General features: G+C 48.3%; 1 protein-coding gene across 2 annotated transcripts in view; it reads right to left on the reverse strand.

Moving 5' to 3' along the window:
• LOC113517773 (fibrillin-2-like) overlaps positions 1-14,792 on the reverse strand; it is an 80,124-nt gene that overhangs the window by 12,949 nt on the left and 52,383 nt on the right. Inside the window, exons 17-28 of one of the 2 annotated variants that reach the window (XM_052892059.1) lie at positions 14,493-14,679; positions 11,673-11,780; positions 10,821-10,990; positions 9,963-10,095; positions 8,996-9,154; positions 8,163-8,488; positions 7,667-7,817; positions 6,746-6,898; positions 6,080-6,260; positions 1,911-2,109; positions 1,111-1,284; positions 159-325 (exon numbers count right to left, since the gene is read on the reverse strand). In XM_052892059.1, the coding sequence (XP_052748019.1) occupies positions 159-325; positions 1,111-1,284; positions 1,911-2,109; positions 6,080-6,260; positions 6,746-6,898; positions 7,667-7,817; positions 8,163-8,488; positions 8,996-9,154; positions 9,963-10,095; positions 10,821-10,990; positions 11,673-11,780; positions 14,493-14,679 (2,108 nt within the window). The remainder of the gene's footprint in view (positions 1-158; positions 326-1,110; positions 1,285-1,910; positions 2,110-6,079; positions 6,261-6,745; positions 6,899-7,666; positions 7,818-8,162; positions 8,489-8,995; positions 9,155-9,962; positions 10,096-10,820; positions 10,991-11,672; positions 11,781-14,492; positions 14,680-14,792) is intronic. The other variant, XM_052892060.1, reaches the window with a different exon arrangement.

A 14,792-nucleotide genomic window follows, 5' to 3' on the forward strand; every position in this document is an offset into this window, starting at 1 on the left:
TATGGTCAGCCTGATGGTGAGTGGTTATCGTAGCCTATAAACGCCTGCAATACCAGAAACATTACGTGTATGTTGCTGACCTAGAAGAAACCTCTTTATCAAAATGAAGCTCATAAGACTATTATCAGATTAGAAAAGTGAGCGTGTGACTGTCTGACCCGTCGCCCTTGTAGCCGGTGTCGCAGAGGCAGACGAAGGAGCCGTCGGTGTTGCGGCATGCGGCGCGCGGGTGGCAGCCGCCGTTGTTGGTGAGGCACTCGTCCACGTCCTCGCACTCGCTGCCGTCGCCGCGCCAGCCCTCGCGGCAGCGGCACTGGTACGAGCCCTGCGCCCCACCCAGTACGACAACATTAAACACATTCTAGATCATCCAATAGCAAGACATTCCGCAGATGTGAGGGATTTAGAGCAAAAACTTCAAAAAGCTAGAAAATTTTTTGGAACACTCCGTGGAAAGTGAAATTTATTATAAATTCGTATTTTTTTATACAATACAGTGTACGGGCAAAGTTCGTTGATAATCCAATGACAATTTACGCCCGAGTCCAAAATTATTCAGGTAATCGGGAAGAAAAACAGTAAAACCGATTTAAACGACAAATTGTAATTACTTTATATATATTTAGAAACTTATTTAAGAATTTTTCTTATACTACTACGGTAGCAAACAAGCATACGACCCGCCAGATGGTAAACGGGGTTGCGTCACTAGGAATATCACGCGCGCGTTGCCAACCCCTAAGAAATCCTAATACATCCTCTCGGCAGGAAGATCATACCATAACCTGAGTGTTCGCTGGAGGAAGCCTTTTTAGAAGCCATACTATGCGTGACTTTTAAGGTGTAGGGTTGGATTCCCTGCCAACGACTACCGGTGTGATGGTGAAATAAGAGTAAGATGATAGAAGATGATGAAATAAGTATAAAATCACGAGAACGCATCAAAAAACTTTAATTACCTCATGAACTACCAGAATAGTTATGATGTGAGGCCGTTCTTTAAATAGATTAACCAAACATGTTAATAATCAAACATAGATTTAAATGAGAAAATGAAAAATACTATTTTATAAATATTAATATTTTTTGTGAAACAGATAGTAAACTGACCGGTAAATTGATGCAATCAGCAGCCGGATGGCAGTCGCAGGTGCCAAGTTCGCACTCGTCGTCGTCGGTACAGGCCGGGCCCGCCTCGGGCTTCACGCTGAAACCGTCCGGGCACAGGCACACAAAGCTTCCGATCGTATTACGGCATTCGCCAGCACCGCACAGTTCGGGGATCTGCATATCAATAGTATGTTATAGTTTCTTCTGTTGGATCAAAATGGAATGATAATTTCACTTGTGATACTAGTTTAGACTAGCCGGATATTAGTAAAGAATGTAAAGGACTAAGGTTAAATCAGGTTTTCAGTTCGATAGTGAGGTTTAAAGTATGTAGTCTGTACTAGGAAATAGAATCGCAAATTTCCAGTTCTTTGTGGTAGTCAAGGAACTTGCCCTCGTTAAACTTTCAATTGGATACGAGATCTCGATCAGAGAAGAGCTAAGAAACTTAGAACTGCTTGTTATTATTGTGCTGTGTTATCTATCGTAATTCAATAATGATATGGCATTACTCATCTAGAAATTCAGATAATTTCAAAATCTGCAAAATACTTTGTACACAACCATTAAAAAAAAATGTTGTTTTTAAGGACAAGATCAGATTTCTGGAGAGAACCGATGTGGAATGCCATATTATGTACAGGGTCTGTGTTGTTACTGTTGCGTCTTAAAATTCAAAATTTTGCTTGTTAAGTAATTAAAAAGTAAGAATTATCTGTGTATTTGGTAGTTTGAGGATGGAGCGGTTAGTGTAGGTGTGAGAGGAGGAGGCGGAGGTAGGGGGGAGACGTGAGACGTACCTCGGCGCACTCGTCGACGTCGCGGCAGGTAGGGCGCGCGGCGGGTGCGTCGGGCGCGGGCAGCAGCCCGTCGCCGCACGCGCAGCGGTAGGCGCCCGGCGTGTTGCGGCACGCGCCGCCGCCGCACGGCCGCGCGCCCGCGCCGCACTCGTCCACGTCGCGGCACGTGCGCCCGTCCGCGCGCAGCGCCCACCCCTCCCTGCGCACGCGCACGCTCAACACACGCTACACACGCTGCACACGCTACACACGCTACACACACACAGCCGCCGCACGCCGCGCGCCCGCGCCGCACTCGTCCACGTCGCGGCACGTGCGCCCGTCCGCGCGCAGCGCCCACCCCTCCCTGCGCACGCGCACGCTCAACACACGCTACACACGCTGCACACGCTACACACGCTACACACACACAGCCGCCGCACGCGCGCGCCCGCGCCGCACTCGTCCACGTCGCGGCACGTGCGCCCGTCCGCGCGCAGCGCCCACCCCTCCCTGCGCACGCGCACGCTCAACACACGCTACACACGCTGCACACGCTACACACGCTACACACACACAGCCGCCGCACGGCCGCGCGCCCGCGCCGCACTCGTCCACGTCGCGGCACGTGCGCCCGTCCGCGCGCAGCGCCCACCCCTCCCTGCGCACGCGCACGCTCAACACACGCTACACACGCTGCACACGCTACACACGCTACACACACACAGCCGCCGCACGCGCGCGCCCGCGCCGCACTCGTCCACGTCGCGGCACGTGCGCCCGTCCGCGCGCAGCGCCCACCCCTCCCTGCGCACGCGCACGCTCAACACACGCTACACACGCTGCACACGCTACACACGCTACACACACACAGCCGCCGCACGGCCGCGCGCCCGCGCCGCACTCGTCCACGTCGAGGCACGTGCGCCCGTCCGCGCGCAGCGCCCACCCCTCCCTGCGCACGCGCACGCTCAACACACGCTACACACGCTGCACACGCTACACACGCTACACACACACAGCCGCCGCTCGTCCGCGCGCCCGCGCCGCACTCGTCCACGTCGCGGCACGTGCGCCCGTCCGCGCGCAGCGCCCACCCCTCCCTGCGCACGCGCACGCTCAACACACGCTACACACGCTGCACACGCTACACACGCTACACACACACAGCCGCCGCACGGCGCGCGCGCCCGCGCCGCACTCGTCCACGTCGCGGCACGTGCGCCCGTCCGCGCGCAGCGCCCACCCCTCCCTGCGCACGCGCACGCTCAACACACGCTACACACGCTGCACACGCTACACACGCTACACACACACAGCCGCCGCGCGCGCGCCCGCGCCGCACTCGTCCACGTCGCGGCACGTGCGCCCGTCCGCGCGCGCGCCCACCCCTCCCTGCGCACGCGCACGCTCAACACACGCTACACACGCTGCACACGCTACACACGCTACACACACACAGCCGCCGCACGCGCGCGCCCGCGCCGCACTCGTCCACGTCGCGGCACGTGCGCCCTTCCGCTCGCAGCGCCCACCCCGACCTGCTCACGCGCACGCTGATCAGACGCGACAGCCGCTGAACACGCTACACACGCTACACACACACAGCCGCCGCACGCGCGCGCCCGCGCCGCACTCGTCCACGTCGCGGCACGTGCGCCCGTCCGCGCGCAGCGCCCACCCCTCCCTGCGCACGCGCACGCTCAACACACGCTACACACGCTGCACACGCTACACACGCTACACACACACAGCCGCCGCTCGCCCGCGCGCCCGCGCCGCACTCGTCCACGTCGCGGCACGTGCGCCCGTCCGCGCGCAGCGCCCACCCCTCCCTGCGCACGCGCACGCTCAACACACGCTACACACGCTGCACACGCTACACACGCACACACACACACAGCCGCCGCACGCCGCGCGCCGCGCGCCGCACTCGTCCACGTCGCGGCACGTGCGCCCGTCCGCGCGCAGCGCCCACCCCTCCCTGCGCACGCGCACGCTCAACACACGCTACACACGCTGCACACGCTACACACGCTACACACACACAGCCGCCGCACGGCCGCGCGCCCGCGCCGCACTCGTCCACGTCGCGGCACGTGCGCCCGTCCGCGCGCAGCGCCCACCCCTCCCTGCGCACGCGCACGCTCAACACACGCTACACACGCTGCACACGCTACACACGCTACACACACACAGCCGCCGCACGGCCGCGCGCCCGCGCCGCACTCGTCCACGTCGCGGCACGTGCGCCCGTCCGCGCGCAGCGCCCACCCCTCCCTGCGCACGCGCACGCTCAACACACGCTACACACGCTGCACACGCTACACACGCTACACACACACAGCCGCCGCACGGCCGCGCGCCCGCGCCGCACTCGTCCACGTCGCGGCACGTGCGCCCGTCCGCGCGCAGCGCCCACCCCTCCCTGCGCACGCGCACGCTCAACACACGCTACACACGCTGCACACGCTACACACGCTACACACACACAGCCGCCGCACGGCGCGCGCGCCCGCGCCGCACTCGTCCACGTCGCGGCACGTGCGCCCGTCCGCGCGCAGCGCCCACCCCTCCCTGCGCACGCGCACGCTCAACACACGCTACACACGCTGCACACGCTACACACGCACACACACACACAGCCGCCGCACGGCGCGCGCGCCCGCGCCGCACTCGTCCACGTCGCGGCACGTGCGCCCGTCCGCGCGCAGCGCCCACCCCTCCCTGCGCACGCGCACGCTCAACACACGCTACACACGCTGCACACGCTACACACGCTACACACACACAGCCGCCGCACGGCGCGCGCGCCCGCGCCGCACTCGTCCACGTCGCGGCACGTGCGCCCGTCCGCGCGCAGCGCCCACCCCTCCCTGCGCACGCGCACGCTCAACACACGCTACACACGCTGCACACGCTACACACGCTACACACACACAGCCGCCGCACCCCCGCGCGCACGCGACGCACTCGTCCACGTCGCGGCACGTGCGCCCGTCCGCGCGCAGCGCCCACCCCTCCCTGCGCACGCGCACGCTCAACACACGCTACACACGCTGCACACGCTACACACGCTACACACACACAGCCGCCGCACGGCCGCGCGCCCGCGCCGCACTCGTCCACGTCGCGGCACGTGCGCCCGTCCGCGCGCTGCGCCCAACCCTCCCTGCGGACGCTGACGCTCAACACACGCTACACACGCTGCACACGCACACGCTACACACGCTACACACACACAGCCGCCGCACGCGCGCGCGCCCGCGCCGCACTCGTCCACGTCGCGGCACGTGCGCCCGTCCGCGCGCAGCGCCCACCCCTCCCTGCGCACGCGCACGCTCAACACACGCTACACACGCTGCACACGCTACACACGCTACACACACACAGCCGCCGCACGGCCGCGCGCCCGCGCCGCACTCGTCCACGTCGCGGCACGTGCGCCCGTCCGCGCGCAGCGCCCACCCCTCCCTGCGCACGCGCACGCTCAACACACGCTACACACGCTGCACACGCTACACACGCTACACACGCTACACGAACACAGCAGCGGACCGACCCTCCACCCTTGGGGGACACCCACTTTTAAACCAGTTCCTTTTAATCTTGTCGTTTCATTTATACAATTTATTCTCTATTTTGAAAGGAGAAACGATTGAGCTTGAGACACTATATTAATTAAGTTAATTCAAAATATCGAATATTCTGTACGATCAAATGCTTTTAAAAAATCCAAAAAAATTGAAAACTTGACGTTTAACATTTGCATCGATGTAATTATCAAAAACAAATCCATACAATTGTCTATATCCATTAAATTATTCGACTAAAAAAAAGAGTACCCAGTTAACAATACGTACATATTTAACTTTACAGAAACGGGACCAAAATATGATCCTTGATGGACGCCTATTTTTAAAGCAACTTCTTTTATTTTTGCAATTTCATTTCCACTGTTTATTTTATAATTTAAAAGCATGTCAATTGGAATATAGCTAGCTAGCGATATATACAATCGAATGCTTTCGAGAAATCTCAATAAAATCACGTTTAATAAATTGCTCCCATACCAGTGTACTCACCCGCTTTAATGATTTACTCACTCACTTTACGCACAATTATGTCATGTATACATTAAACACTATGTAAACTTAACATTATATGCAGTAATATTTTCTGAGACAGACCTGCATTTACAGTAGTAGGAGCCGGGCGTGTTGACACACTCGTGCTGGCAGCGTGTGGAGTCCTCACTACACTCGTCGATGTCCTCGCAGTGCGACTTCACAGTGGTCTGAGCATAGCCCTCATCGCACACACACTGATACGTGCCCATGAGGTTCTCACACGCACCGTTACTGCAGATACCTGGTACGTGTCACACCAGTATAGTAACAATATTTCTTCTATTAACAAAACACGCCTAAAGAAGTTATCTTGCACCATAAATTTTAGAAGACATGAGAATTGGTTTTAGTGCGACTGTAGTCTATGGTACAGAGTATTTACCACAGCAGCATCAAGTATCTGTGAAATTATTTTCAACCTTACAAATTCTTCTTCTTCTTCCTACCCGAATCCCAATTATTATATGGGGTCGGCGTAATATGTGTTTTATCCATATTACAAAAAGATTTGGTAATTAATTTTAATATTTTAATTTTACGACCAGCCGCCTGCCTGATGTCAACCCTCTTTGGGAATATATATATATATATATATATATATATATATATATATATATATATATATATATATATATATATAAGATTAATCAGTTTCTTCCTGTATAATGTTCCTTAATGTATAATTATGAAAGAAACAAGCCGAAAAAAAACGACAAAGCCACATACCAGAAGTAATGGAGCATTCGTCAATGTCCTTGCAGGAAAGCCGGTCCGGTGCTAGTTCCATGCCGTCGCCGCACTCGCAGCGGAACGAGCCAGGTGTGTTGATACAGCGCCCGCCACGGCACAGGCTTGGCGTCTCTTCGCACTCGTCGATATCTAGCGAAAAAAAAATGACATTTGATATTAGAACTTCAAAACGGTCCAAAATTATATCAGATGAAGGAATAAGTATATGGCACCGTTCCTTTTAACCACTAAGATGACGAGAAACAATTAGAGGAACCTAGCACAGTATCTTCTACCCGTAATAATAACGTATAAATACTGAAGCTTAACAATTTTATTTATGAAGTAAACGCAGATTGAGTACATCAATCTGAAAAATGAATGTAAAATGATGATGACTCCAACATTTTTTTTTTATTTTTATTTGTGTTTAAGATACAAAGAGTGATGCATATTTAATCAATTCATGTAGTTACTAACAGACCTTGCAGTACCTTAATAGAATATAAAGTAGCTATAAATTGGTTTCAATAATTATAAGTCATTCAGAATAGCAAAATACAGATAATGTTCACTAATTATTAAGCTCATACAGTAATTTTGCTGCCTTAAATTTGAAACCTATATGAAACACCGTGTGGTCCCGGCATAGAATATGCCACCCCTTTCTTTCCTGTGAGTGTCGTAAGTGGCGACTAAGGAAGAGCGAGGGGTGGGCAGCAACGTTTCTCTTAAAACATCTCTAAATCCTGACTGCGGTTGCCAATCTGCTTATACGCCAAGCGTGGCTATTTCTGGCAAAACCCTCCAAGGGGGAGACTTATGCTCAGCAGTGGAAAGTAAAAACTAATACGATGTTGATGATAAATATGTCAAATCTACTGAACTTGTTGTATAAATTTAAAAAATACTACTCACCAACGCAAACCTTGGAGAGTTCGCTGGACCTGTGACCAGGGTGGCAGTGGCACGTGAAGCTGCCCTCTGTGTTTCTACAGTCGCCGGCCCCACACACGTCGTTCACAATCTCGCACTCGTTCACGTCGACACAGGTTTGGTTCTTAGGGCCCTGCATAATATAACAAACAAGCTCCTAGAGATACTTACACAGCGAATAAACAATGGTCTCGTTGTTATAAAACACAAAGTTATTTATACCGTAACAATCGGAGAAATAATACCAATGAACGATTTCTCTCTGTATTAATTTTAATTCAAAATTATAAAATCTTGATCTTGAATCTACTTCAAAAGCTTTATGTTTTAATGTAATAAATAACGATTTAACCTACGTATAATTTGGTCGAGAAAGCTCAACTAGTTTTTATATTAAAATACATTGTGTGCTTACAAAACTTTAAAATTAAAAACTTTATGGTCCGCAAGTTACAACCCGAAGTTTCTTCTAACTTACCTTCTCATATCCTCGGTAGCAATCGCAAGTAAAAGAGCCCATCAAATTCCTGCAACGTCCGTGGCCGCACAGTCCGGGGAAGGCGGAGCACTCGTTGACCTCCATATGGCCAGGATCAAAGTGATGATCCCCGGGACCCCAAATGGTGCTATCGTTGAACGGGTGGCCTTCGCCGTCGAAGTCTGGCAAGTTGTGTTCCCCGCCATACGATGGGAAGTCGAAGAAATCCCCGATGCTGGATCTGTTGCCGCCGTGTGAGGGTCGCACGCCCGTCATGTCGGGACCGATCACGTCCGATGTACACAGGTTGCGGTATGCATCTGTGCCTGCAAATTATTTTCAATAAAAGGTGAACAAAAATATATCCTCTCTAATAGTAGATTGTAGATGCCACAAATGTTACTAGTTGCGAATACGACTTTCCCACTTTGAAGAAACTTTTTAAATGCATAGATCATATACATGAAGCATTCAGTGTCCAAGATTATCTATCTACCTATCCTATTTAAGAGCTGCGCTCTTGTCGGTGGAGCTCTTGCCACTCACTACGATTTTCAGCGAGTCTCTTCACCTCTTGATACGACACGACACCAACTCCTTCCTTGATCTGCCTGATGCCGCGGTCTCCCTCTCCCCCTCCTTCCTTCTATCTTACCTTCTATTATAATGTTCATAAGTCCGTCATGTCGTATCAAGTGTCCCAACATTTTTTCAAAGATTTATAAAACAGTATTGTGGCCAAGAGCCAGTTCCAAAATTTATTAATAAATAATATATTAATGTTTTGAGAAATATTTGCAGGATGTGTGGTCAAGTGAGTGAATGTGTGATACCTTTCTTGGGGCAGGGTTCGCAGCGCGAGTCGCCCCAGGCGCGGCCGAGCGCTGAGCAGCAGCAGACGGCGCGGTGCACCTCGCGCAGCGCTCCCGAGCAGCGCCCGCCCGAGTACTCCGTGTAGCAGTACTCGCGCCGCGTGTCCATGCACTTGTTGCCTGCGCCGCGCAACACACCACCTCACCACCTCACCACGTGCCACCACGCGCCACCACGCGCCACCACGCGCCACCACGCGCCCCCGGCGCGGGACTAACCCTCCCGCACTTGGGGGTGTCCATTCAAATATGGAACACTACCAGAAGCAATTGTGCTTGCATTACTGCGTTTCGGTTTGAAGATTATAGGGTACACAGGCGTACCACCTCAGTCCTCACGAATGGCAACGCACGAAGAGTATCATGGGCGACAGAGTATATTCTGTTACGTCCATGGTACTGTTCGCGTCTATAGGCGACGATTAGCACTTTACATCTGGTAGAGCATCAGCTTGTTTACCGTTTTCTAATTTGCATAAAAAAAGATTCTGATAAAAAATACTATTTTGTTTTTATTTTAAAAACACATATCATCGTTGACCAACTTGAAAATATAGAGTTCAAAATATATCATGTTATTAGACTTTATAAAACTAAACTAATCTTTAAAAGATTCATGTAATTTCGATTGCTTGGGTACCTCTGTCCCATTCGTGTTTCAATCGTGAAGCAGTTGTGTTTGCATGGCTGTGTTTCTATTTTATATGGCGTGAATTTACTGGGTACAGAGGAATAACACCTGAGTCCTCAGGAATGGCGACGTATGGGGGTATCATGGGCGAAACAGTATACTCTGTTATGTCCATGATACTGCTCAGGTCTATAGGCGACGGTTACCACTTTCCATCAGGTGAGCCGTCAGCTTGCTTGCTATTCTAAGTTGTATAAAAAAAATATTAGTAGAAATTGTATGGAATAATGTGGTCACCGGTGGAGTCGAGCGTGAGGCCGGGCGGGCAGCGGCAGTGGTAGGAGCCGTCCGTGTTCACGCACTGCCCGCCCACGCACAGCTCGGGGTCCAGCTTGCACTCGTCCACGTCGCGGCACGTCGTGCCGTCGATCTATACACACAGACAAACGAACGAACATTTCAATGACGAATTCATTCATCTTTACTAGCCGTTTACTAGCCACTGAACTTGTGGGAGAGATTTTTCTCCCATAAGGGAGTGTGTTGCCAGTAGTTGCCACGCTTGGCATACAGGTTGGCAATAGCAGTTAGGCTTCGGTGATGTTTTAAGAGGGGCAAATTAAATAACGAATACTTATGGGTATTTTAAATATTACAGTATTTTGTTACATTTATCAAATAAAAAATGTAACACAAAAGAAAAAGACAAAAGATCTGAATGAATGGATAATTTTGTCTTTTTAAAAAACATAGGGGGTAAACGAGCATGCGGCTCACCTGATGCTAAGTGACTATCGCCGCCCATGATCACCCACAACATCAACGGCATTGCAGGTGTGCTGCCGGCCTTTTAAATATATTTTCTTTTTTGTCTATAATATTTTTACCAGAAAAAGATTTTATACTGAAGTTGTGCTGGCATGGCTGTATTACGATTTAATGCAACGGTTGACAGTAAAATTACAGTATTCGATGGCATTTCAGTTACGATAAGTCCTTTCTCGTTATTCTTACATCTGGTGTTCAAAAAACAATTTTAGTCAAGAAGAACAGGCAAAAAACTCAACCGTTGTTCTTTTCAAACCAAATTTTGAATTTTACCAATTTACGATTTAAACACGACACTACAAAAAGTATCAAGTAATAAAGGCATACCTTAGCGAATCCCTTCTCGCAGGGGCAGTGGTCGGGGTCGCAGGGCTCGCAGGGCGAGCCCCAGGCCACGCCGACGCTGCAGCAGCACTCCTGGCGCAGCAGCGGCAGCGGCGCCGCCGCCTCGCAGCGCCCGTCCACCACGTGCTGCCAGCACGACCCGCGCCGGTTGTCTGTCGGTTGGCCATAACACATTTGTACACTGTGATCTCAAACTGTCTCAATGTCTTTATATTTATAATATTTACTGGAATATTATTAAACGTTCGTATACATATTATAACATTTTTTTTTTTGATAAATTGGAGTCCTAAAAATTCTATTTAATACCAGCCTATTTGGATTTCTTCTTTTTCCTTTATTAAACGAACTATAACGAGATCAACTGACGATCTCAAAATATTAAAAATAAAAAAGTAGCAAATTGTTTCACCATTCAGCTTTCCCTTATTATCATTTTTAATAGTATCACGTGACATGATATAGCTAAAGTAACAGAAATTACTTTTTTGTCAAACAACTACTTGTTAAACAAAATTTTCTTCTATTTTACCGACAATACTTGTTATTTTATAAAGTTTTTAAAATATGTACAAAAAATAGGCCCAAAATGCTTTTAAACATCGGTTTAAATATAATATCTCCTTATCTATGACACATCATCATCATCTCAGCCATTATCCGTCCACTCCCCCATAGACTGCCATAAGAACCAATCCTGAGCCACCTATATCCACCGACTCCCTGTAATGCATTTGATGTTATCACTCCATCTAGCGGGATCCTACGGTATGTTTTTCCATACAGGGTCGCCACTCAAGAAGCTTGACACATGCAAATAATGAAACGACTTACCAAGACAGTGTTGCCCGCTGGAGTCGAGCACGAACCCGTGTTCGCATTCGCACTCGTAGCTGCCGTGCGTGTTGATACAGCGTCCGTTGTCGCACGGGTTCGTTTGCTCTGCAACATGATGCGAATCGATGCGATGCGAAGCGGCACCGTGCGGCGCGATTCAACAATACAGGTAGGGCATTTGACAATGAAATCATATATTTCTTACTAATCCACGAAAGTGGCAGCATATAGACTGATAGTGACTTAGTAAGTCGAGGGAGTCACGTGCTATTTAAGCTAAAGTGATCCCTTCGGGGGATTCTGTCAACCTTACTCGCGAGAGGAACACAACCCTACCAAAGTAGAGTCATACCACTACAGTTCTCTGTAAGATTACCTCAAACAGTCAAACAGGTTTAACGGTTTTCAAAGGAGAATTTAATTATGCTCTCTTTCTTACATTACTTTCATTAGTAAAATATAAATAATTAATTTAATATAATCTTTTATTACATTTACATAATTCAAAAGGAAAGTTTAGTATACTAAGCTGCAAGTCAGCGATCAGTAAATACAAATTTTCATATTTTTTCAATAATTTCAGTACTATTTAATCGATCAAATTCAATGCATATAAAATATCATGACCATCATCATATCAGCTCCAACCGTCCACTGCTGAACATAAGCCTCCCCCTGGGGGGGTTTTGCCAGTACTAGCCCCGCTTGGCAGACAGATTGACAAACCGTAGTAAGGCTTTTGAGATGTTTTAAGAGGGTCGCTACTGCCAATCCCTCGCCCTCCTTAGTCGCCTTTTACGACACCCACGAGAAAGGAAGGGGTAGCCTATTCTATGCCGGGACCACACGGCGGATATAAAATATATTAATAGATTATTACATTAGTTAAAATGAATATAATAAAGCGGTGCAATGGTTGAATCGCGTGAAGGTTGAGTGAGTTTTTATAATAGATTGATTGATTGATTACTGACAGATCGAAACTGATTGAACAGCATTAACTGTGGTACATGTGGTAAACACGCCAAAGCACGTCAGTGTCATAGAGTACGCCAACTACACATGTTGACTTACACGGTGTCAGTATCGATAAGGTGAGTGAATGGGAAACAGAGAGAAATATAACGTCACATCCTAAGGTTGCCTGCAAGAGATCACTATTTAGCGATAAGGTCGCATATTGTTGGGACTTTATCTTGTTTTTATAGATAGATAGATAGATGATTTATTTACATTACTTACAGCACACAAATTACATAAAAAAAACATACACATAATACACAGTAAAAGAAATAAAAGAATGAAAATAAAAAAGCACAGATAAAAAAACAAAAAAAACAAAATATATAAACTAACAATCTCCTTTCTTTCCCTTCCTTCATGCGTGTGCCATAGTAACACAAAATAGTCACAGCTCAGTTTATTGCTTTGCCCTTAAAAGAGCAAAACACTGACATTCTGCTGTGGCCAAGAGTCAGTCGCGAAACTCCTCATTAAAAATAACAATAAAAAGAAATATAAATAAACTGCAGTGTATGTGTCCATTACATTCGCCTCCATTTGATATTATATTCTAAATAAATAAATAAATAACAGATACCATTAGATGAGGGGTAGTCAGAGATCACTTTCTATCACATTCAGGTATTAATGTAATTAAGTATTTATTTTATTGGTATACATTAGTAATTACTCCTCTCCATCCAAAGCTGGCCTTGAAGAGATCGCTCTTAGCGATAAGGTCGCCCATTGTTTTCTCATTGTGATTATTTCTTGTAATTATTTATATTTATAATAAGTTTACTATTGTAATCTTTTGGAGGAAACAATAGAGAGTATCTATCTATCTATCTACATATTGTTAATCTTTATCGTTCTTTGAAGAGAACAATATAGTTTTCATTCATTCATTCATTCATTCATTCATTCACAGCTACTTCTACTGATCATTTGTATAGTTGTATTTTTTTTTATTTATTACAACTTTGTAAATATTAGTGTAATATAATACATACTATACAAGCTATGTTTAGTATATATACCAGAAAGATGGCTGGCAAACCAGCAATAATACACAGCGCTATAGTCTGCAGCTAGATGGCGCTGTGCAATTAGTTTACTAATTTATTTACATATTTGACTACCACTACACTTAGTGTGTTTGCTGGAACGCATTACGTCATAAGATGTATATTTTTTTATACTACGAATGTGGCAAACAAGCATTTAGCTCGTCTGATGGTAAACGGTCACTGTAGCCTATGGACGTCTGCAATACTAGGGATGGGGGGAAAGGGATTGTTAGTAATGGAGACTGAGAGTCCCATTGCTAGCAATATACCCAACCAGATCGACATCCTCGAGGTTCTCCCTGGAAATTATCATGGTTAATTCCTGATGAATTCATCAACTGGCCTGTTTTCATTCTCATCTATCACCCTTCACTGGTGCTCCGCCAGCATATCCCGTTAGCGCAGGCGGGGTTACCATACCATTTACACCCATCAAAAAAAAATACTAGGGATGTCACGTGCACGTTGCCGACTCTGAAGAAACCTAAATATACCCTTTTTAAAGATAAACTTTGAATTTATTTAAATTTATTTAAAATCTATTAGGTTATGACTCCCGTATTTTGCAAAAACTTATATAGTTTCCTACATAGATAGATGATGTAATGATCAATCATCGTAATTGATCGGTCACTGACACAGCTGTAGCAACATGCGTGGCCGGGCCGCGATCGATTGGCCGAGTGTTAAAAGCCAATGAGATGTCTGTGGTTACTGGATGCTGGTACACTCAAAGTGTGGTAACCTGGTATGGCCGGGTACATGGGCGGTATGTCCCCGCGGTCATCATAATCTCTGACGATGAAAATAACCTCACCCTCGCATTCGTCTATGTCTCGGCAGATCTGTTCGTCGGGCTCGAAGCGAGTGCCCGCCGGGCAAACGCATGTGAAGCTGCCCATTGTATTGCGACACTGCCCCCCAGTGCAGTACTGCAATGGACAAACGGACACCACACACAATTACAAGAACTTTTTTTTTATATACAACGTAGAATCGCAAACAAGCTGACGGCCCACCTGATGGAAAGTGGTAACCGTCGCCT

Source organism: Galleria mellonella, unplaced genomic scaffold (assembly GCF_026898425.1).
Source record: "Galleria mellonella isolate WM207_F2 unplaced genomic scaffold, CSIRO_AGI_GalMel_v1 utg149, whole genome shotgun sequence".
Taxonomy (NCBI): domain Eukaryota; kingdom Metazoa; phylum Arthropoda; class Insecta; order Lepidoptera; family Pyralidae; genus Galleria; species Galleria mellonella.